General features: G+C 38.9%; 1 protein-coding gene across 1 annotated transcript in view; it reads right to left on the reverse strand.

The window, feature by feature from the left end:
- Nucleotides 1-1,095: 1,095 nt before the first annotated feature.
- NCAM2 (neural cell adhesion molecule 2) overlaps nt 1,096-25,103 on the reverse strand; it is a 258,887-nt gene continuing 234,879 nt past the window's right edge. Inside the window, exons 16-18 of the mRNA XM_077814938.1 lie at nt 15,964-16,168; nt 12,226-12,345; nt 1,096-1,207 (exon numbers count right to left, since the gene is read on the reverse strand). Coding sequence (XP_077671064.1) covers nt 1,096-1,207; nt 12,226-12,345; nt 15,964-16,168 — 437 coding nt within the window. The remainder of the gene's footprint in view (nt 1,208-12,225; nt 12,346-15,963; nt 16,169-25,103) is intronic.

Genomic DNA, 25,103 nt, shown 5'->3' on the forward strand with positions numbered 1-25,103 from the left:
AATGTTCTTAACCATTTAGTCAAAGTTCTTCTCTTCCTCCTTTCTTGATGTGGTTTTTTTATAATACAAAGGATATGCAATTATTATTCCTATGCTACAAAACAAGTGCTGTGTTAAGGACAACTGTTTAACAACATACCTACTGGGTTGGGATGAACAACTCCTTTGTTATACTGAAATGCAATACTTTATTCCTTGACTAGGTGGTTAAAACTAAGAAGGACTGATATATATCTATAAGTACATGGAGGCAACTAAGTTGAGCTCATGTTTATTTTAAGATTTCACTTGAAGCCAAAAGCTATCGTAAATCAGTTTTCTTTTCACACAAAAAAACATGTTTCCACATTTTAGTTCACACATGATCTCCCAAACATTAACACAGAATATCTGAAAACTGAGTAGCCTTTCAGAGTCAAACACTCATATAGTTTAGACGAGACCAATTTTTTTTCTGCAAAATATTCAACCAGTTTTGTTTTAAATCTGTACATCATGTTTATTACCCTTGTACTATATTTAAAAAACAATGTGCAGGTCTGTCACCATCTAATAGTCAGTCTTTCTATTTTGTGTCAAATGATAAAATACAGCCAAGGTGGCTATTCAACTTTTGCCAGCCCTCTGTCTCAAGTTTCATACTGAGATTGATGTTTCCCCCCTTCTTCTTTTAAAGGCCACCTAAACCTTTTGTTCTATTACCAGTGGAAACAAATACAGGAGTATATGGCACTTTCTTTCATGTGTTTAGCTTACATTGTAGGATGTGGAGCTATTTGTTGTATTGTCTGTGGCTGGGGGTAGCTTGGTAAAAGTGGTTTTATAAATAGGTCACCTTTGTAATGTAATAAATTACAGTACTTTTTCTGCAGATTCAAATTGATACCAAGGGACTGTGGTCAGCAAGGACTACATACTAAAACATTAACAAAACAAAATAGAGAGGTACTGTAGACAGAAGTAGTTTGATCATATGTACACGTGTACTAACTATTCCAAGCTTAAGTTGCCCAAGAAATTAAGGTCAGCTGTAGAGTTTTGGTCAAAGGGTTACTCCAATCCAAATACTTTTTTCAGACAGCTGTAGTCATCTTTTTATGCTTTGCTATCATCTTCTTTTGACTGGATGATGTCATTAGAAACTTTGATTTCTATAGTTTCTGGATTTAAAGCTTCTTTCCCATTTTCTTCTTTTAGTGGCAGTTTCCTGTGAGAAATGAGAAAAAGCCATGATTTACTTAAAATAATGCAACAAACTGTTTTTTTAAAGAACAATTATATCTGTTATCTGTAGAGTTATATACATATAAAGAACTAAATTATAAGCACCAAACTGTTTTTTAAAGAAAATATAAGTGCAGTATCTATTAATATAAAGCCTCTAAGGGCTAAATTGTGGAGGCTGCTCCCTGCAACGCACTGCAATGCAGGTAGCTAGTTCATGTGGACACAGGCACTGACTTTACAATGTGCCAGGGGGTGCTCACCCCTGGGTCTGCTCCAGCCCCTGCCCCCACTCCACCAAGGCCTCACCCCACCCACCTCTTCCCACCCCTGCCCTGCCCCCACCCCACCTCTTCCTTCCCTTCCCGCCCCCTCCCCTGAGCGCGTTGCATCCTTGCACCTGCCCCCTCCCCCCGCAGAGCCTCCTGCGTGCTGCGAAACAGCTGATTGCAGTGGACGGGAGGTTCAGGGAGGGAGTAAGAAGCACTGAGCTGCTTGCTGGTAGGCATGAGACGCAGGGGAGGGAGGTTCTGATGGGGGGCTGCCGGTGGTTGCTCAGCACCACCATTTTTTTTCCTGTAGGTGTTCCAGCCAGGAGTCAGCACCTGTGCAGGTGGATAAAGGAGTGTCATGTGCACTGTTACTTCCCTGTGTGGTAGCCTGAGACAGGTATGAATCTGATCCCGTACAACCAGTGGATTAAGATATTCGTCATTAATCCAAACATAGATTCAGAAATAAGTTGTGCATTTGTTAAAAAAACCCAATATTCTTAGATGATATAGAAGTCTTTCATGCCCTTACATCCACAGAGTGAAATCCTGGCCCCATTGAAGTCAATAGCAAAATTTGCATTGACTTCAGTAGGGTCAGGATTTCACCTATCACAAGAAGAGAGCAAGTGTAAAAAGATCTGACAGAGTTTATTTAGGAAGTTTCAGAAAATGGAAGGAAACACCAGAAAGCTGACCAAGGCCCTGATTCAGCAAAGCACTTAAGCAAATGCTCGATGGGACCTAAACACATGCTTAAGTGCTTTTCTGAAAAGGGGCAGACCTAGATCAAACATTTTTGCTGAATCAGGGCCTAAATCAAAACTTGATTTTATAGAAGAATTAGATTTATCTTGGGGTGGGGGATTGATCTTGTGACTGATAATGTATGCTATATTAAAAAGGGAAATAGAAACTTGAGTCATCATTACAAGTCTGTTCATTATATCAAGCTTGTTTTAATTAACAGTATCTCTTCAGGATGACTGACTACTCAAATCTTCAAGCACAAAACACAAACACATTGATCATCTTCACTTCTCCCATTGATGAAAGCTAGGCATATAGACCTTCAGGATGGGATTTTCCAAAGCACTCATGGCTGACCTAACAATGCATTGGAGTTGCTTCACTAGTGATTCCAATGGAGTAAGAGTTCAGAAAATGCTAAACAATTTTTAAATTCCTTTCCTTAATCTACAGAAAAGAATTTTTTTTTAAACAGAGAACATGAGACATCTGATTTTATTCAAGAAAATTGCTAAACTCTTTAGTCTAGAGTGCATTGTACTAGGGGCATCAAGGTAAAGTTCAAAGCCTGTTTGAAGACCCTCTTAGGAAAACCTTATAATCACAGTATCTAATATTAATAAAGAAAAACTAATCCCCCAATCCCTGGTTTTATGAAATTTAGACTTGCTGAATGAACAACAGTTTATCAAAAGGTTAAACAATGAGCACAAACTACCTGAAAGACAATAAAGACAAGACAAGGAGGGGATTTGTGACTTTGAAGATGAAAATCTAAAATAATTTTTGAGAAGCTGAAGGAAAGGAAATGCCTCAAAACACAAGTGATTGGGCAACAGACAGATGGATTAGGTGAGATATTAAATAGAAGCTGACTATGCACAAGTAGTAGGCTTAGAGCAGGTCACTAACAATTTCAAACTACTTCAAATAGAAAAGTTCCTGTGACACCATGAATGTAGGGAAATGAACTCCAGATAGCCACGTTTTTAAAGATCGGCATGAGAAGACTGAAGAATGGCTTTAATTACAAAGGAGAAAGAAAGAAACAGAACACTTGACAAATCTAAAGAACCCCTTCTTTGACTTCAAAGTCTTAACAAGCTTTTTTTTTTTTAGGTTTGATATATACTTTAAAAAAAACCACAACTCCAGTTGTAATCAGTTTAATAAAATCTCACAAAATAAAATTAAACGTTGTCAATATCTTAAGTGCAGGCAATATTTTTTGTTGGTTTGGAGTTTTCCTGTATGCCTTAAATTACATTCAAATGTTAATTTGTATTTGCCAGAATTCATATTTTTTCCCATTTGAATTGGAATGCTTTTACTTGAATTAACATGAGACTGAAAAGTAGAAAGCAATTGTTAACTTGTTTTCTGGGCTTGCAACCTACTGTGATGACAAAAAGCCCATGGCTATCTGTAATAATTTTTCGGTTTCCTTAGATAACTAAATAATGCTACCTGCGTAACAGTCATAAAAAGACTCATTTACTTCACTGGGCTTTGGATCAGGCCTTAACTGTGTAATTCCAAAGGTATTACCAATACTAGGGAGATAGAATTACAGAACAATAGTTTTCAACTATTTCAGGACTGTAACCCATCCATCACAAATGACCCATTGGTATGACAAATTATATTCCAATATTAATATACACGCAATGGTCATGTTGCATGTGTTATTGCATTCATATTACAAAAATAAAATGAAGTACACTTCACTTTTCACAAAGTAACTACAATTGTAACATTTAATTAGTTAGTTCTTGAATTAGAGAAGTTTGCACTTGCTTATTTTTGAATATTTCAGAAAGGTTTTAAAAGGTCCCTCGCCAAAGGCTCTTAAGCAACGTAAGCAGCCATAGGATAAGAGGAAAGGTCCTCTCATGGATAAGTAACTGGTTAAAAGACAGGAAACAGAGGGTAGGAATAAATGGTCCATTTTCACAGTGTAGAGAGGTAAAAAGTGGGTCTCCCAAAGATCTGTACTAGGACCTGTGCTGTTTAACATAATCATAAAAGATCTGGAAAACGGGTTCAACAGTGACATGGCAAAGTTTGCAGATGATACAAAATTGCTCAAGACAGTTAAGGCCAAAGCTAACTATGAAGAGTTATAAAGGGGTTACAAAAAATGGATGACTGGGCAGCAAAATGGCGGAAGAAATTCAGTGTTAATAAATGCAAAGTAATGCACATTGAAAAATATAAATACCAACTATACCTACAGAAAGATGGTGTCTAAATTAGCTGTTACCACTCAAGAAAGATCTTGGAGTCATTGTAGATTGTTCTCTGAAAACATGAGAACAATGTGTATTGGCAATAAAAAATGCTAACAATGTTATGAACCATTAGGAATAGGATAGATAAGACTGTAAATATCATAATGCTTTATATCCATGATATTGAATATTGCATGCAGTTCTGCATGCAGTTCACCCCATCTCAAAAAAGATATTAGAATTGGAAAAAAGTACAGATTGGGGCAACAAGAATTATTAGGGATATGGAACATCTTCCCTGTGAGGAGAGATTTAAAAGAATGGGACTGTTCAGCTTGGAAAAAATACAACAAAGGGGGGATAGGATAGAAGTCTATAAAATCATCATGGGTGTGGAGAAAGTGAATAAGAAAGTGTTATTTACCACTTCACATAACACAAGAACCAGGGGTCATCTGATGAAATTAATAGGCAGCAGGTTTAAAACAAAGAAAAGGAAGTACTTCTTCACACAACACAGTCAACCTGTGAAACTCATTGCCAGGGAATATTGTGAGAGCAATTTGGTTTAAACAAGAATTAGGTAAATTCATGGAGGCGAGGTTCATCAATGACTATTAGCCAAGCTGCTCAGGGATGCAACCCCATGCTCTGGGTATCCCTAAGCCTCTGACTGCAAGGAGCTGGGATGGGACAACAGGTGATGTATCACTCAATAATTGTCCGGTTCTGTTAATTCCCTTTGAAACATCTGGCACTGGTCACTGTCGGAAGACAGGATACTGGGCTAAATGGACCATTGGTTTGACCCAGTATGGCCATTGTTATGTCTTTATCCTGGTGGTGCATAACTGAATTAAGAGTCAGCTGTGACCCATTTTCAATCCCAAACCTATTCAAATACCATGGCTTAATAACTTTTCATGTGACTGATGACAATACTAGCTCACAAAGACATATGATTGTGTGTCGAAGTAAGTAGTTCCTTGCCTTATTAGTGAGAGAGGTCAACCTCGGCACAACTCCAATATCAACCAATGGAAGACAGTGCAATTGGGTTTTTACGGCTGGTATCACATATTAAATTCAATAAATTTGGTCTCAAATCCCATGAGGATATCAGGATCTGCAATATCTCAATGCTAACTGTACTCAAACCTTTCTTATCCCTCTCACTGTGTACAAAGTATTCTGCAAATTTTAATTTCATCTTGGTTCAATATTCAATTAGGATTTCTTTTGTAGATGACAAATTACATCTTTATAAGCTTTGGAACTGATTTCAAGACAGAATGAAACTAGGCTGTGATTCTCAGCCCATTATTTCCCCTCCACCCAGTCAAAAATAGTGAAGCATTTGCCCTACATACTTATATTAAGATCATTCAGGAGAAAACATATCTGCCAAGTACTCTGGCTTTGACAACTAGCTTTTGTCATTCTATAAAGTGATTTTACTAGAACAAGACTTTGATTTCTTTGTGCAGCCCAAACTCTATTTGCAACACTTTCCTCCTTGAGAACCAGGGTACTTGTGTACAGAGAAGAGTGTAATCTGAGCCTTTTCCATCACCATACACTAGACTTTGAACTGCCTAGCATTAACACTTTTATCCTGGACCCTGCTATGATTGCTTTGTGCTGGTCTGTAGCTACAAAGCGGTTGGAAAGCCTGATTAGCTGACTACCTGAGGATTAGGAAATACCCAGTTAGCATAGGGAGGGTGCATATTTCATGTGCTCTGTGCTGGGTAATAACATGAAAGGACTGCATGTTTTTTAAATTAAACTGACTCTTTACTGAGATAATTATTTGCAGGGATATTGTACCTGCAGCTAGCATTATAACCATGACTGACTAGGTTCTAGGTGATTCCTCAAACTCTTCCTTTCTGTACCCTGGGCTCCTTCCTTCAAGTTCCATGCCTGTTGCTACATCTTTTAAGATTTGTTGTTGTGCTTTTGTGCAAGCATGTGCTGACTTGCTTGGGCCAGAGGTTATTAGTACAGAACGCACCCTAGGGACATGTCCTTTACTGCCAGTCCATTACAGCCTGTTAGGCTTCATAGTCCTTCAAGCTGGCTGGTTTTCAAACCAGTCTCCCACTGGTTTGCATTACTGCTGTTGGCAGGGAACTTGCTTCCTGATGCTGCTTGCATTCTGTTGGATTGTGTCCTGTTGGTCCTGTTATTCATATACCTCAATTCTTGTGACTCTCCTGTATGAAGTGAGCTTATGGCTGAGGCTCTTCTATATCCTTTTTGTCCTGGCTGTGGCCCAGTCTCTCTCTGGATGTGCTGGCTGTCTGCTGCTACTCTGCAGTTATCAGTTTTGGCTCCATCGCTGTCCTGAGTCTGTAGCTACCTCATATGATTGGTGTCCCACTGTAGCCTGGACTGTTGCTTTGTGCTACTACTTTGAGTGGCTATTGGATGGTTGAACCCAGACCTGCTCATCTGTGCATAGTGGCCTCAGGTCCTTGGCTCCTTTGTAGTAGCAGGTTGCCTGCTTAGCTTATCATTCTCTTAACTGTTTCCGTGTACTGTGATTGTTCCTCCACGTGGCTGCAGCAGGGCACCCCTCATCGGAAACAGAGTCTCCAACCCATCAGCCTCTGTGCTTGGCAATTATGTAGTCCCTGGGAGTGTGTATTTCAATGATACAACATTGCCAGGTATGGATCCCTTCCTGCCTCTTTGCCTTTGCTATCGGGGTCCTGGCTGTCTTTCCTGAGGACTCTGCTTTCCTATTGGTTTGTGGGTACTCCGGGGGAAGACCTCTTGTGCTCAGATTCCCATTTAGTGCTGAATCATTTGAATTCTGCTGCATTATAAGGCATGGTGTCTGGGCCAAGTATGCTCTACCTTACAAAATTCACCTTTCAGAGTTCTAGTCCTCCAGATAGTCCATTTCTCAGAAACTGGAGTAATGATCTCAAACAATTTCTCTCTACAGTTTCATTCTGTCTGGGATCAGACCTCACCTTTATCAACTGTCCCAGTGTTTCAGGCATTATTCTTTGCAGCAATGGGCTTGTTTAGATCAGTGGCTTTCAACCTTTCCAGACTACTGTACCCCTTTCAAGAGTCTGACTGGTCATGTGTACCTCCAAGTTTCACCTCACTTAAATACTTACAAAATCAGACATAAAAATACAAAGGTGTCACAGCACACTATTACTGAAACATTGCTTACTTTCTCATTTTACCATATAATTATAAAATAAATAAATTGGAATATAAATATTGTACTTACATTTCAATGTATAGTATATAGAGAAGTATAAATAAATAACGGTCTATGAAATTTTAGTTTACATTGACTTTGCTAGTGCCTTTTATGTAGCCTGTTGTAAAACTAGGCAAATATCTAGATGAGTTGTGTACCCCCTGGAAGAGCACTGTGTACCCCAGGGTACACATACCCCTGGTTGAGAACCACTAGTTTAGATGGAGAGTTAGTGAACAGCAAGCCACGGTACAAGTCGACAGTGCATTAGCTGGCTGTGCGGACCCTGGTAGCACACACTGAATGTTCCCTAGTGTGCTTTGATCTATCCTGTTTGATCTACTCCTGTTTGAGGCAGGTCTAGACCAAAGCACAGTATGGTACTTTAACTTTGCAATAGCAGGATCGACATGGTCAGTTAGTGTGCAGCTTACTATGTACTAACTCTCCATCCTGCCCCTCCCCACCCACTGCAATGAGAAAGTAAAAAAGCTTTACCTTCATTTCTCATCAAGTCCCCCATGGTCAGCTCTGTATAAAGACACAATTTCTGCTTCTACAAGTCTAGCCTGAGTCTCTCCAAGCTGCCTGTTAGCTCTGTTTCTAGGCACTGCGTTTTTTACCTGTCAATCACTCTTACTTGCTGTGGGTCTCATTAGACTGACTGCCGCCATGTTTCACACACCATGTGCTGGGTAATATGAGAGAAATCCATGTTTCTTTCAACTAAAGAGCTTTTTATTAAGAGAACTATGTACAGAGATATTGTACCTGCAGCTAACATCCTAGCCATGGGCACAGACTGACTTCTGGTTCCCCTTCCAAACCATTCCCTCCTGTAATATGTGCTCCTCCCTCCAAGTTCCAGGAAGGTTGGTACGGTGCAGCTGGATCTATGCCACTCTCTTGAACCCCACCCTTTGTGGTGAAGATAATGGTAAGAGGACAGGGCTGTGCCTAGAGTGTCTCTTTGCTACAGCTATTACAGGCTACCAAATGACCCACTGGGGGTCATTGCAGCCAGAAGAGGTTAGAGCACCCCAAGGGTGCTCTAACTTGGGCTGGAGAGCAAACCAGCTCCCAGGATCGGGGATGGGCAGGAAGTGACCTTTTCCTCTTTCACATCATGTTTTGTGCAGAGTGCAGCTTATCTGGGCTCAAAGATCTAGTCAAACAATTTTTACTGTAGTCTTCAGGATGTTCTGCAATTTGGCTCTTCTGTCATTAATGGCTGCTAGTACGTCCCAGTATACTAAGCCTATATGACTGTTTTTGTGTAATAGTATGTACTCTCCACATTACTTTACACTGCCAGCATATCATTGATGAAGTCCCATCAATTGTGTTCTGTCTTAAGCATTTCTATAATGCTCACAGTAATACTGTATAACTGCAGTCATATTACATAGTTACACAGTTATGACATAACACAATTCAGGAACACAGAATTATCCAGTGACAAATTCTGCTGCAGTTGTTTTGTGTTGAAAGCTTTTCACTGATGTATTCCCAACAGAAATGGACTATCTAGACAGGTATGAGTTTTCTATAGCACTCCTCACTGTAGTATCTCAGCTCGTCCCCAAAAATCAAGTGGACCAATAAAATAGTATTGCTGGATATATCAGTTAAATTATCCAGCTGAATGTCAAGTACACACTTTTTTATAGTTGGCCTATTAGCTGAAGTTTGAACTCTTCATACACATGTTATTTAAAAAAGAAACATACTAACATGGCTACCACTCTGAGAATTGATGTATGTATCAGCAAAAAGAACGAGGAGTACTTGTGGCACCTTTGAGACTAACAAATTTATTTGAGCATAAGCTTTCGTGGGCTAAAACCCACTTCATCAGATGTATGCAGTGAGCAATACACACACAGAACATGAAAAAATGGGGGTTGCCATACCAACTCTAACAAGACTAATCGATTAGGTGGGCTATTATCAGCAGGAGAAAAAAAAACTTGTAGTGATAATCATGATGGCCCATTTCAAACAGTTGACAAGAAGGTGTGAGTAGCAGTTGGGGGAAAATTAGCATGGGAAAATAATTTTTAGTTTGTGTAATGACTCATCCACTACCAGTCTTTATTCAAGCTTAATTTAATTGTGCCCAGTTTGTAAATTAATTCCAGTTCTGCAGCTTCTCGGAGTCTTCTTTAATTTTTTTTTTGTTGAATATATTTTGTTGTATATTTATATCTTCCTACTGTATTTTCCACTGCATACATCTGATGAAGTGGGTTTTAGCCCACGAAAGCTTATGCTCAAATAAATTTGTTAGTCTCGAAGGTGCCACAAGTACTCCTCGTTCTTTTTACATCAATTCTTGTTAGAATCCCCTAGCATTTCCCCACCAATGTCAATGGTGGCCAGTAGCACCAGATCTTCCCTGATTGTGTAGGGACTCCTACATTTTGCAGTTCTGTGTGATGGCAAGTAAGATGCCTTTTCTGTATTTTCAGAAACAGACGATTAAGAACTTGTTTTCCTTCACAAAAAATATTTTATTCAGTTTGCTGGTTTCTGTCTCCACATCATTTACTATTTAAGGGTCTTTGCACAGCAATGAGAGATTTTTTGCTCTCATTCACCCAAAGATCACAGAAGCTTTAGCGCAGCCTCTTCTTCCATAAATATAAATCCATATTTGAGACTTACTTTCTGGATGAATTTCTTTAGTAATTGATCTGTCTTTCTTAGATTCACATGGTTAGGGCCCCAGTACCAGTAATTATGCTGCCATTATAGCTATTTAAATATCAGTCCATTTTCACAAATAAACCCAATTTTCAAGAGAAGAAAAAAAATAAGATATGTACATCACAAATACTCATCACAATGAAAACCCAGTGGCTGACTTTGAATAGTGTCACACTTATTTGTGATCTACCATAAAACCAGTCACACACTCTGCACACATCTTGAAGAGATTATTTAAAATGGTAATAGCAACAGTGTTGCTCCACTGAATTTGTTCTATTGGCTATAATACGTAGAACAGAGGCCAGAATCTGGTGCTCATCAGAATTCAGACTTTTGGATTCTATGGATCCAAAAGCTCTTCCCCCCATAATGGGGCAATTGTCTCCAGAGAACCTCCTGCTGGCAATGCCCTGCCTCCGTTTTCCCTTCCGGGCAGGGCCCCTTAAAGAAGTCCACACAATCCAGAAGGTATGAGACAAAAGTCCCCCGTTGAAGTCCTACGCTATAGAAGTTCAAATACATTCAAAATAAAGTCTCTTTTGCCCAGACTCCAGCTGGGCCCAGCCCTTCCTCCCTAAGGGACTGTCTTGTCCTGCTCTCTGAGCAACTGGAGAATATGGAAGGCTTGTCTGTACCCTCTCCCTGCTCCAGCCTCTGACTCTCACTAAAACTCCTCAATCTCCTCTCTTTGAGTCAGGAGCCCATTAATCTTCGTCCCTGGAGCTGAATCTCATCCCTGAAGCTGGATTCAGTCTCTCTCCTGGAATTATTAGTCCCTAGTCCTCATCCCCAGAGCTAGCATACAATCAAACAGACCATTTTACTTCTTGCAGGAGCCATTCTTACCCCCTGCAGCACTCACTGCTTTTCTCCAGGCAGCTACAACTCCTCAGGCTTTTGTTCTGCCTAACACTTCTAGCTCAAATACTAGGCTCATACTCCAGCTCCCTCCCCTAGGGTCTACCCCATGTGTCTCTCTGTTCCTCCCGTACATCCCCAGACCTGGCCTGACTTAATTAACTCATTCATTGCTACCCATCTGGGGAAGGATCTTGGCACAGGTGCATTTCCCCTTCAAAGGGCCAGCCACCCTGTGACATCCCCTTGATTCTTGAGCCACCATAGACTGAGGTCCTTGTAGCCATCCTGGAGAGCTCCTTCAGCTGCTCCTCAGCATGCAGCTTCCAGCAATAGAGATGAGGGGTGGGAAGTGAGCAACTCAGAGGTGCCCATACCTGAGCACAGTTCCACCAGCTATACCAAATGGCCTTGCACAGATAGCTGGGCTCTGAGTTACACAACTGTAGAGTGTGTGTGGGGTGGGACAATGGGGAAAACCAGAGAAGACCTATGTTCACAAAGGGCACACAAGCAGCTTTAGGATGCAGCTTGGGGAGGACCGCATTCATTTGGAATGTATCTCTAGGACCACTGGGGAACAAGAAAGGGAGTGTGTCCTACAATTTTCCTATTTCCTTCCACCCTCAATGCCAGAAGCAATGAAAAGAAAGGCAGGGGTCTAAAAACTACCACTGCCCCCTCCCATCTCACAGCAGCAGGGAAGGGCTGGACAACCCACAGCTTCTGTTGTGCTGTGGGTTAGACAAGTGAGTGGTAAAGGGATGGAGCTGTCCTTCCTGAAGCTGTCGCTGCTAGAACAAAATACACTGATAAACAGAGCGTACCAGCATATCCCACAGTTCTATTAGTGCTACTTTTTTTTCCTTGCACATCGCTGAAAATATACTCATTCTAATCAGGCAGTGCATAGTTATTGAAAAGCTGTTAGAAAGACCAGGCTACATACTCAGGTTCTGTGAGTGGTGTTGTTTCATTTGGCTCATTTACTGGACTCCCGTCTTCATGATTGGTAATTCTTTCATCCTCTGTTCTCATTTCCACTATTGGCTCTTTTGATCCATCTTTCCTAAAAAATATTAAGACTCTTAACCTCCATCATTATGGTCTCAGAATACATTACACTTTATTAATTACCATGATCCCTCCTTTCAAAAAGTCACTGAAGAAAAAGCAAAACCAATTATCAATGATTAATACTGGAATACGTTCAGCAGTTTTGCTCCTGATTTCTTACAACCTTCAAAGCATTCCTTCACTGTGGCTGCTTATCTGGCCTAAAAGCACACATGCGTACCATAAAATCTCAAAAGAGCATTTGTTTATGAGTACATAATAAATGGACAGCTTCTCGCTTGCAAAAGATCTTTACTGACTTCAGCAGAAGCAACAAGTAAAACATAGGGCTTGATTGTTATTTGCACTATGGCCCCTTTACAACACTCTGGCAGGGTACTGAGCCTTAAAGTCGGTATATATATAAAGCTATGGCCATTTTAGGGCTTCTCTCCACTGCTGTAGCAATGTAAAGAAGGCTTAGTGCAAAATGTAAATCTGACCCTTACTCATCAGACTTGAATAGCTCCCACCAAACATTTAAATCATCTTGAGAAATATATTTTTTTCCTATCTCACACTTCTCTTGTTTACAAACAGATGAAGACCCCCCACCCTTATACTACTTTCTCCCCCCCATAAAATCAGACGATTTCTAAGCAAATTTTGTGTTGGGGTGGTTGCTCGCTATGCACTCTAACAGTGTCCAGCACAATATGTCCCCAATCTGGGCTAGAACATCGAATCACTACAGCAATACAGAAAATAATGATAATTAATAACTAATACAATTTTTATGTTAGAAATGCAGATCACTGTGTACCCCAAAATGTTGTCATCTTCCAATACAGAAAGAACAAACAAACATCCCTTTCCTCTCCTTGAGATCACATTCTGAATCTAGTTCCTAGGAACTGTAATCATTTGAATGCCGAAAACCCAGGACAACTGGCATATAAGTGGGCAATCACTCATCTTTAGCAATCTGATTTCTAGACCGGTTGCAGTCCAGAAATCAGCCTGGTTACTAGCTCCTTGAGCTTAGCCTGGGTCCCATGACAAGGGATATGTCTTAGCTTACCTCATGTCTTATATTTCTATATTATTGCCAGAAAATACAGTATAATTCTTACACAGAGGTAAGAGCATTTGTAAAGTCTATCTGAAATATGGATGGAGAGCTCTAACCCTGAGTGGCTAGATATTCTCAGAAAGAGTCCTTCTTTCCTACCAGCTATGCAGACTGCTAGAGAGACAGGTAATGGGAGTGTAGCAGAAGAAATAGTGTAGACCATATTGACCAGCTAGGGATCTCTGTTACAGTAATACTCAACAGCCCTTTACATTCTGTAAAAAGGATGCTTAACCAGTGTTCATATACTTGTGAAAATGACATTTAATTTGCAATGCATTTAAATTAGTGAAACATTTATTTTTTTAAGGCATCAACTGGAAGTGATCAATTTAGGAAATATTTGAGTGTTAATTAGGAGCTAGCTAACTGCCAACCTTTTCATAGAGGCACACATTAGAATGAGGCTTACTTCAAGTACGTGCAACAATTATGGATCATAATTAGATTGATGAAGGGTCTTATAATTTCTACTGATTTTATCCTATATATTTAGAATCTTATTCCCAATGAAAAAAGTATATATCCAAATCCTAGAACATATGATTTTATTAGAAAGCAGAATGGATGTAGAATGTGCTTTCATTTATAAAGAAATAATTTATATACACTATGCAGAAAAAAATACTAATTGCAGGAAACATCTTACTTTAGTTCTATCTTAGTTGCCTTGTAAATTCTGCATGGGCTATATTTCTACAATCAGTACATATGGAACATAGTTCTTGGCAATACATTTCTCAGAAATCAAATGTAATTAAAAAAATAAATTGAGAGTGCTACCTGCCCTACTGAAAAATATGCAAACATCCAATGTTTTATGTTAAGATGCCTAGTAGATGTGATATAAATGGAAATTGAGACTGCTCAAGATTGTCTGGAAATTTTAGATTGTCCTGCATTACACTATATATGATGTGTTGAAACATGCTGAAATAAGGATATAGGACTGGGATCATAAGACAACAAGACAAGATTTGCATCTCACAAGACCATCCCAAGAGAAAAATAAACGTAAATAAATAAGATGTCATGCCTACCAGAAAAGAGTCTTGAAGAAATCCTAGCAGAAATCTCCTTTTTTATATGTGCTTACTGGTCAGCTTTGTATTTTCTTGAAGCTGCATATTGTTGGTAAATCAGATATTGACTGATCAAATGAATCTGGGTTTGCTACTTAGATATAAAATGCTTATCAATGACATTTGAAACTTTAGCACATTAAGGTCCTGATTCTGGAAATTACCTAAGCACATACTTAAATCCCTAAGTACTTATCCCCAAGCCTAAGAGCTTTGCTGAATAGGGATGAATTGCTAAATCAGAGCCTAAGAGTTCTGTTCTGTCTTTAGATGTTGTATCTATTGAATCTGAAGATATGGTGTTAATAGAAAAGGCGATGCTATTATTTTCTCTTATTGTAAGCCACATAAAGATAGTATACTTGCAGAATTTGTTACATGCCTACTCAATTATGCTAGATGGACATGTGAGAGAAGGAATGTTTTCAGATCTAAAATTCAAGGGAGGAAAACATTTCAAAAATGGGAGGAAGTTAATTATAGATATTATCTCCTTCAAATGCTTCGGAAACTTTGTAAAAATTTTGGAAATAATCTTGACTTGTATGACCAGGACATATATGGATGACTTCCATAGCTCTCATTGATCTCTCAGCATTTAAGGTCATTTCCTTCCACATAAAATGACCTGTGCCTTCATATACCTCCAATGCATATGGCTTCCCCCGGCCCCCAGTAACTGGCATGCTGTTTTTTCTTAGTCACTTATTTTATTTTTAGCTACTATTTGCAGTAGCATTTCAGCAAAATCCCACTTTCTATTAATTTATAGTTCCACTATGTCCTTCTTCTGACATCTAACCTTTTTTCCTTTTTTTTAAATGCCCCCCAAAAGCATCATGTCAAATGGCAGTGGTAGCAGCTGTTCAGCTTTTCTAGTATTAGTTCTACTTGTTAAGATAAAATGTTCCTTCGCATACTTCACAACAAGCCAATGTGCCCTTGTCTCTTTTCCCAGGGCTATTCAGTGGCACCAGTCTCGGGGGATGTACAGAAGTCCGAATTTTGGCATCACAGTTCACTGCATTTGGAGCTCCAGGACGAGCCGAGTGTGTGTGGCACTACAATGGCTCTATCATCTGTTCCCCATGAAAAAGGTGTTCCTGTGCATATTAATCACTCAGGAACACTGTCCCTCTTATGGCAGAATAGTTTAAATAGCCAAACCAGGGAATTTTAAAATCTTAAAAAAGCAACATTTGCCATCAGTTGCCATAAACCTGATATACCACCATTGTTGTCGTACAGTGCAAATATCAGGATAACATGAAGATCCACTGATTGTCCCATGTAGGAGAAATAACTTATGAAGCATGACTTTCGTCATATCGCAAACTTGATACAAAGGTACTATACACGTGTTGAACAGACAAACTTTGTTTTAAGCATTTTCCTGAGATATATTATTGATACTCACAGGTATGCAGCTTTTCCTTCTTCAAGTTCTTTACTCTTTCCACTGGAGCCACTCTTTTTCCCACAAATTCTCCTAGTGATGCACATTAGCAATCCACATTGCCGTACGAAGAAGCAGCTGACATCAGTCACAACAAGGATTAACAAAAGGGCTGCTACTCCTAGGCCAATGACTGCACCGAGCCCAAGGCCATTAAAAAGGGTGTCTTAAAAACAAAGAAAATATTAGAGTTTGTAAATAAAGTCTCTATTGGAATATAACATTTTTGTTCCAACAATTTAAGGAAGGCTTGGACTAAAAAGAAAAAGGAAACCCCAGTCTCACTGAGGAACCAATTTTAAATCAATGTAACTAATCAGGCATCAAAAATTAAGCATGCACATAAATTGCTGCAGGAGCATGGTCCTAAATACATAATCTCTTTATTTTATAATGTTTTCCTGTGAACCAAATTCTACACATGTGTAACTCCCCTTGACTTAAAGGGAAATTGCCTATGTGCAAATGAAAGTAGAGATTAGCAGGTTAGCGGATTAAAAAGTTTATCCCCAAAATATAGATGATTTTGAGATTACATTCAGGTGTTTGAGAACAGGTTTAGCTGAAAAATAAAGAAGCTTTTTAGAACAAGTGTTATCTAACTGATAATCCATTATATCATATCATCCCACAACACCAAGGACTCACAATGTTAACATGAAAAGAAAAGGAGTACTTAGAGACTAACCAATTTATTTGAGCATGAGTTTTCGTGAGCTACAGCTCACTTAACATGGAAACCCATTTTAAACATTATACAAACCTCAGTTTTTAAACTGAAAATTTAATAAAACACAAATTGCAAAGTTACTTAAATAGGATTATTTTACATTGAGAAGGAGGCTTCAAAACCTGTATTTTCCCCTTAAAAATCCAGGTTTGAATTAAAATTGAAAGAAATGTGTTAAAAGAAGTAAACATGGGCCCTAATCCTGCAAACACTTACACACATGAGTAGTCTAAGAGAAGTCAGTAGGACTACTCGTATGAAGAAAGGTATGTGTGTTCTTAAATATTTTCAGGATCAGGGCTTTGTCTTGCTCTCACCTGCACCTTAAAAAAAAAAACACTTTAAAAATAATTGTGAAAAAAGCATTTTGCAGTACATTTGAATACCTATACTCTAGAGTCTGAGGCAAAGCTAATTTCTGGATGTACACATCTCTGGAGACTGGCTTTTTAATGGCAATGCAGGATAAATTGAATTTTACACTAACACCTACCAGTGAGAGAGAGAGAGGGGTTTAGGAAGGTCATAAAGTTTTATCTGCGTACAGAAGAAGAGGAATTGTGTCTGATCTCTGAGGTTGGAAAGCACCTCAACAAGAGCTCATGACATGAGGACTAAGGGATCTAGATAAAAACAATGGGTAGTGGTATCCTAGCCAGTGACAGAATCCATACATAAATTGACTATTGCTATGCTTCTCATGCTAGAATCCATGAGTAAATTACACAAGGAAGTACTAAATAGCCCACAGCAGTGTGTTGTTGCTTGCTCTGTGCTATCTTGCCTAGCAACGATGTTCCAGATATCAAGTCAGCAAAGTACTGATACCCTCCCAGCTGCTCGAGTAAGGGAAGGATTTTGTTCGACAATAGTATAAACAAGCACTGTGATGACACAGAGCAAAATGTATAATCGCAAACTGGCAAAGACTTTGACGGTGTTTTTACCTGTCTCTCTCCACCCCTCTACCCCGACCAGCACTGCCAATATACTTTGGAACAATCTCAGTTAAAGCACATATTTTGTAGATGGATTTCTATTTTTTGCTTAAATTCCTTAACTAAAATACAATGTATTTGGCCATTATAATAAGTTGATGTTGCTTGTATATACTAAATCACTGCATTATTTTAACAGGAATATATGCTTCATTAATGTATGTTATGGAGCTCTAAAAAGGCTGTTTTAAAGGGAGCTGGGTTTTTCTAATTCTGTTGCAGTCAATGTCATGCCATTTTGTATGGGTTATTTTATTATAACACCATTATTTAGAAGTTTATCATGCAATAAAACAGAATTCAGTATTTTTCCCTTTGAACTCTTTTCCCAAAAAGCGTAACATAGAAAGGAAAACACTAGATAACACCTACACTGCTGGCATAGCCCCAATGAAAATAATGCATCATTTATGCAATGTCCCGGCCAGCAGTCTTGGAATCCTGACGTTTGAAATGAATTAGTTTCTTTATTTTTGATGTAAAATTTCCCAGTTAAAGTTGCCAAGTGTGACTTCTAATACTTGAACACATTAGATAAAGACTGACATGCCTTGACTTACAGTACCCCTGTAACTATGAAATGCCTATACAGTCAATGGGTAATTTACATACAAATATATTTTGAATTAATAATTTAATCCAGATTGTCAAAAAGACTGAACTGTGCACACACTCAGACCTTATGGAAAAATATAGATTTTAATAGTGATGAAACCAGCAGAGTCCTATAAAATGTAATGAGGTTCTAGAGAAATGACTCTAAATACCTACAGAAAGTAATATTAAATGAGGTCATTTCTACATAGTTTTGAACCATCCTATAGACTTTTGTGGAGTGGAAACTGTGCCCAATAAAATCAAACAAACATCCACCCATCTCTGGAAAGAGTCTTGTTTTATAGGTCTGTTCCATAAGGAGCTAAAACTCCCACAAAAGTTTATTTTTAAATTTCAACCAAGTACCATTATTATGTCAGAGGATAATGTGTGTCAAACTTTCAGCCAGAAAAGACAAGCAAGCACCTAGTGATTGAGGAGGCTGCATAACTAATTCTTCCTGATCACAGAAACCCAGCCATCTGAGGAAAATGCCTATTACCACAGCATTGGTGTCGTCCACAAGGAGATTCTGGCAATTGTTTATGATTCAGGATTGGCTGAGACATCTTCTGAGTCATTAATATTTGATTGATGTATATTTGTCTGTCTCTTTGTGTTAGGGTGTGGGGGGCAGCTGAAAATGAAAGGGAAACTTCTCTATCTGAATGTTTGTAAGTAAATTATGCAGATGCAAAAGATCTGAATAGGTATTTATGCCAGGAAATGGAAGACGCTGTATATTAATCAATGTATCACTACAGTCTCATCTGGTATCAGAAAAAAAAAAATCTATGCAGAAATCAATGTATTTTTTTTAAATGACATTGTCCTGAATCTCCTGGAAGGAGCTTCTTCCTTCCCGTATACCTACAGAACAGCACAGCAGAATCAATAACTAATGAGGGTGACCATTGGCAGGGACGGGGAACATGTCACATGCTTGACTGCAGTACATGGTTCCAAGAGCAGTGTTTTGGTGTGAGGTGCTGGTTGGAAGGGTTGCTTGTTAGGAAGAGGTACACATAGCTTAGTTTTGGAGGGACAGTAAGATGTACCCACAACAGGGCACCGTCTGCAGCCATCATATGCTCCCATAGCAAGATGGCTCAGGGACAAACCACACCCAGTAGCAGTCTGCTTCCCCACTGCCCTACTCTTACTGTGTGCTGGTACAGCACCCTGCACAACGGGGCTCAGATCTCAGCTGAGGCCTACAGGTGCTACCACAGTATTACTTCGACTACTAACAAGAACATTTCTATAGCGCTCAGTATTTCCTATTTCAGAACTGAAATGATTCATCCACATAACAGACATCAATAGGCGCATTAGCGCAAGAGCATTTTATTATACTTGGGTTTTATAGCTTTGACTATAAGCACACATAGAGCTTTCTGAGATCTGAAAGTAATTCGTTCTTTCATCTTGTTACCTGCTAGCTCCTGCACATAAAACATAACTAAATGCTTAAAACCTTTCTGACTTTATCTTAGATAACATGACTCCAGTATTTGCAGAATTCCTTTTACTATCCTATACTACAGAGGCACCACTGCAAATATCGAGGACATGCTATCTAGTCATCAAAAGCAAAAAGCACTGTTTTGGCAAACTAAATTTTAAAAGCAGATATGACAAACTAATGTAATGTTGGATTTAAATCTGAATCTCATAAATTAATCCTTTCTTTCTATTATTTTTGTTCTTTTGCTCTGACACAGATATGGGCTGTTTTTTGTTTGTTTGCTTTTCTACTTTATCTCACTAAGAAAATAAACAACCACTTTTTACATTTTAGGTTCTTGAAGCAAAGGCCTATTTCAGTAACTTTTCAAGTTCATTTCAGTTCAGGCTATTCATTCCGAGATTTACATACTATTTATCAACAAGACCGAAAAACAAGAATGTTGGCACAACATGTTATCCCAAACATCCTTTACAACATACATGACTGGAAGAAACCATGTACTGAAAATAAGAAAAAAAACATGGTTTAAAATCTAGGAAAAAATGCTCATTTTTCTCTTCTTCACTCTTTCCTTATACCCATACTTTATTTGGGCTTGATAATCTGTTTTCTACTTAAGAAAAACTACCAGTAAAGTCAGTGAGCATTTCGGATGTGAAAGGCATTCAGGGTGAAGCTCTTAGAATGCATCAATGGAGGCTCCATGTCTCAGGAGCAGGCACTAATTATGGGTACAATTCATTCAGCATATTATTTATTGTGATGATTATATTTCCTTGTGCAAACATCCTTTGGATAGGCAATATTAACCCTAGCGGGGCTGTGATTCTGGGAAGCCCATCACTGGCCTGTGTAAAGGAAGTGGAGGCTCCTTACCCTCTCCCCCTTTGATTGGGTATAGAGAGGCTAATCACTCCTGCCTTTCTGAAGCTCTGAAAAGTAGGTGCCGAATCGCCTGAAATGAAAATGTGAAAAAATCCATGAAATATTTCATAATTTTTCACCATTTTGTATAGCACTAATGGTATCCCAGCATGCATCACTGCAGTTCTCTGAACATCTGTCCTTTGTGATGCAATAGATCAAAATGTGTAGGTGTTCATCACTTCATTGTGAGCTCAGTCTTCACTAGCAATTCTGGAAATACATCAGCCCTACTAGTTACATAGATTTGGACTGTGCTCCTGAGAGACCCAAGGGAACTTTCCAGACATGGATCTCCCTCAACCCATGCAAATACACGCTGGACTTCACAGCCCCCAACCAATTCTGGAACCCAAGAAGAGTCTGGGGACTGCTCAGGGGCGCGGGTGCTGAAAGACCTGGTCAGTTTAAGGAGAAGTGACAGGCCAAAGCTGGGAGAACCGCTGATGATTTCTGGATTCCAGCAGGATCCACCAAGCTTAAGAGGCAGGCCTTGTAGTCTGGTCTACAGGAACCGGGCAAGCCTACTCCCCTCAATGGAACAATGAGGGGGAATCTGCATGAAACAATCCTCAAAGTAAGTCCATCCTCTCAAGTCTCTGCCAAATGATTTAGTGCAGAAGATGATGATGTGGCCCATAAGATGTGGCATACTGGTTCAGAACTAACTCCCATCTAGCCAAGTATCCTGACTGACAGTTGTCAGCACCAGATGCCCCAGAGAAAGGAAAATGAAACTCTGTAGGCAATAATTATGTTGTAACCCACTTGCAGAATTTTCCTCTTCCAACCTCTTAGTGTTCAACTTATATCTTGAGGTATAAGGTTTGTTTTTTTATAATTTAAAGAGCCTGTGTAGGTTCACTTCCCACATATAAATCTCTAATACTTTTGTGAATCCATTAAGATCTTGGGCCCAATGTTTCAACTGTGGCTGCTAGCTGCTCCATATATAAGAACCTAGCTTTAGTTTGAAAATTATGGATTCAGCATTATTATGTAGCAATGAGTTCCACAGGTTAATTATGAATTGTATATATAGTATTCCCATTCATTAGTTCAAAATTTTCTCCATACAGTAAATCTTTCTTGTTTTGTTTCCTCATTATCATTCCTTAGTTTCTCTTTGCTTTGACCCTTTCCTTCCCTCACTTCTGACCCCTGTTTTTCTGACTGCCTCCCCCTTTCTTTTCCATTCATTCTGTCTCGCCTTTTCTTCTTCTTACTACTGCAACCATGTGATCCCTCTTCTGTCCTTGGTTTCCTGATATCTGTGTCTTTTCTGCCCCCTTTATTCCTTCATGAAGACTTATTTTTAGAATACTTGACCCTAGTTAACAATTTTCCTCATTTTGCTTCTGCACACCTATCTTCCTGGTTTACCAACTCCACCAAAGTCTGAGGCTGGACTTGATGGTTGGGATTCCATAGGTTTGCCATCATTGCTTTTCTAATACTGATGGACCCATTATCCTATCCTGTCATTCCTTACTATGGACATTTAGGAATAAACATTAAATTAGTGCAAAAAATGCATCTGCTTTTGCTGCTTTTTTTTCCTTTCTGTTTCTGAATTATTGTTTAAGGATGTGATTTTTCAAAAGTAACCAGCACTGGTTTAACTCTGCTCCCACTGAAGTCAATGGGACTCAGCGTTAGCCTAACTCAGCTTCCAGTGAAGTCAACGGGACACTTTTCAAAATGTTCCATAATGTATCATATTGACTTAAAGTTCTAGTTGCCTTCTGTGAAGAGCTACAATAGTAATATATGTTTAGATTCTTTATGTGCATGGCTTCCCTACTATATTGAACACTTAATATACATCCTATTAATTCTATGTTAATTTGAGTGAATTGAGTCTGAGCATATTCCTTGAAAGGTTTATTATATACCCATCTTTAGTAATCGAACCATAACCATACCTTTTAAAACACTGATCTGAAAAAAAAAATCTATATTTGTCATGCATTTTGATTGTCATTTGTCAAATCAATGCTGCTTTTAGTATAATATGCTTTTAATTGCACAGAATGTGGCATTAAGAATATGATATACATTAACGTCATGATAATGAAAGGAACTGCCAGCTTCAAAAAAGCTCTGCGTGCATCCACTTCTTCAAATAAATACTTATCAGAGGACAATGATTCATGAAACTTTAATAATAAAAGTGGTACAAGTTCTTAAAATAAAAGGTGGAAGGTTTTGGCAAACTGTATTTTCAACATCTAGTAATACTTTTGTTTAGCATCAGAAAAAAGTTTTAAATAAAGTAGGTGGGACAAAAAACAGAGGAATTCGGCAATTAATTCAGAACTTCCTCCTAAGTGGGGAGAAATGAGTGGAAATACTTAATTTTGTAGACTCCAACTAAGTATTTATTGATTCCAAAACTTGTGCTTTATGTCCACCCCTGTAAGTAGTTACTACAGGTATTCTGAAGGCTGCTTTCACTTGAATATGCACACATAGCTGCACAAGGGCAATTCATATACTGTCCTCTACATCCAGAGCACAGAATCTATTGCTTGTCCACAAAGGGATAGCATTCTTACAGGCAAAACTTGTGTATTCAAATAGATTTTGTTTGTGTAAATTCTATTGCTTGCATGTCCATGTATCACCTGTGTATCATGCCTTCTGTGATAGAGCACAAAAAGTACACATACAGGTACTTATGCACAAAATTGTACATACACAAATGATACTTGAGACCCCCTCCCCCATAGGAAAAGCCACCTTTGCACTTACAAGTGTTTATTATTTTTTCCTCAATTGCAGCTTAAAAATATTGGAGCTGATTCTCCATTGCCCTCAACCTTGCAGTTATTTATACCAGTGCAAAGTAAGTGCAATGGTGTAAAAGCCTGCCATTCCGATGTAGCATTTTACACCCATTTTGAACTGTGTAAATGACTGCACAAGATGTAGCGCAGTGGAGAGTCAGGACCATTGTATTATACCTAGAATCCACTAATTCCTTCAAAATACTGTGCCCTTCCCCCCCCCCCAAAAAAAAAAAAGGGGAAGAGTCAGAAAGCTGAAGGAACTGATAACTATGTGGTAGAGAGATTTTCTGAAACTACTAACAAAGAAGGTGGCAGGTGGAAGGAATTACCTTGTTTGTCCTCTCTTTCACACTGCCCTCTTGTACTCATTGCAATAGAGGTTGTCCATGATACCAAATGGCTGGCATCCCCACATCAAATATCCTTAAAAACAGTATCTAAAGTCACACTAGATATTGTTATTGCATCTATAAAGGCTGGGACTTAGCTTTGATTTAATGGCTTCTTATTTAGTTCATTAAAAACTCTTGCTTTTGATTTAAAAAAAGTGTATCTTTTGACAGGCATTCAAATAGCAAGAATGTAGTATTGCATTATTTCAGACACATAAGGATAATGCTAAATATTATCCTTTTCTAGACTGTAAAACTGGAAAATAGTATCTGACCTTATAAGATTCATGTGTTAGGATTTAGCGGTTTAGGGCTAGACAGTACAACTCTTACTCATATTGGTGAGTAATTAATGAGTAGTACCAACTGAATTCCATTGTACTATCTGTGTGATAAAGTGTTCAGCAGAGTGAGGAAGCCTTATAGAACAATCTTTTACATTAGACTTATAAATTATTATTACCTTTTTATTAGAATTCAGATTACATATTCCATTTATTCCTCCTCACTAGGGGCCTGCTCCTGCCCTCATTGCAGTCAATAACAAAACTTCAATTATGTAGGATTGGGGACTAGATTCTTAAATGCCTTATATTGCCATTAAAGAATAAAGCAACTACTGTCTAGCTATCTAGTTTCTGAGCCGCTACACTTCACTATCATTCCTTACCAATGTAAGTTGGCAAAAAGAAAAGGAGTACTTGTGGCACCTTAGAGACTAACCAATTTATTTGAGCATGAGCTTTCGTGAGCTACAGCTCACTTCATCGGATGCATACCGTGGAAACTGCAGCAGACATTATATACACACAGAGATCATGAAACAATACCTCCTCCCACCCCACTGTCCTGCTGCTAATAGCTTATCTAAAGTGATCATCAAGTTGGGCCATTTCCAGCACAAATCCAGGTTCTCTCACCCTCCACCCCCCCACACCCAAACTCACTCTCCTGCTGGTAATAGCCCATCCAAAGTGACAACTCTCTTCACAATGTGCATGATAATCAAGGTGGGCCATTTCCAGCACAAATCCAGGTTTTTGTGTGTGTGGTTTTTGGAGGGGGGTGAGAACCTGGATTTGTGCAGGAAATGGCCCACCTTGATTATCATGCACATTGTGAAGAGTGTTGTCACTTTGGATGGGCTATTACCCAGCAGGAGAGTGAGTTTGTGTGTGGGGGGGTGGAGGGTGAGAA

This window comes from Eretmochelys imbricata, chromosome 1, assembly GCF_965152235.1.
Source record: "Eretmochelys imbricata isolate rEreImb1 chromosome 1, rEreImb1.hap1, whole genome shotgun sequence".
NCBI lineage: Eukaryota > Metazoa > Chordata > Testudines > Cheloniidae > Eretmochelys > Eretmochelys imbricata.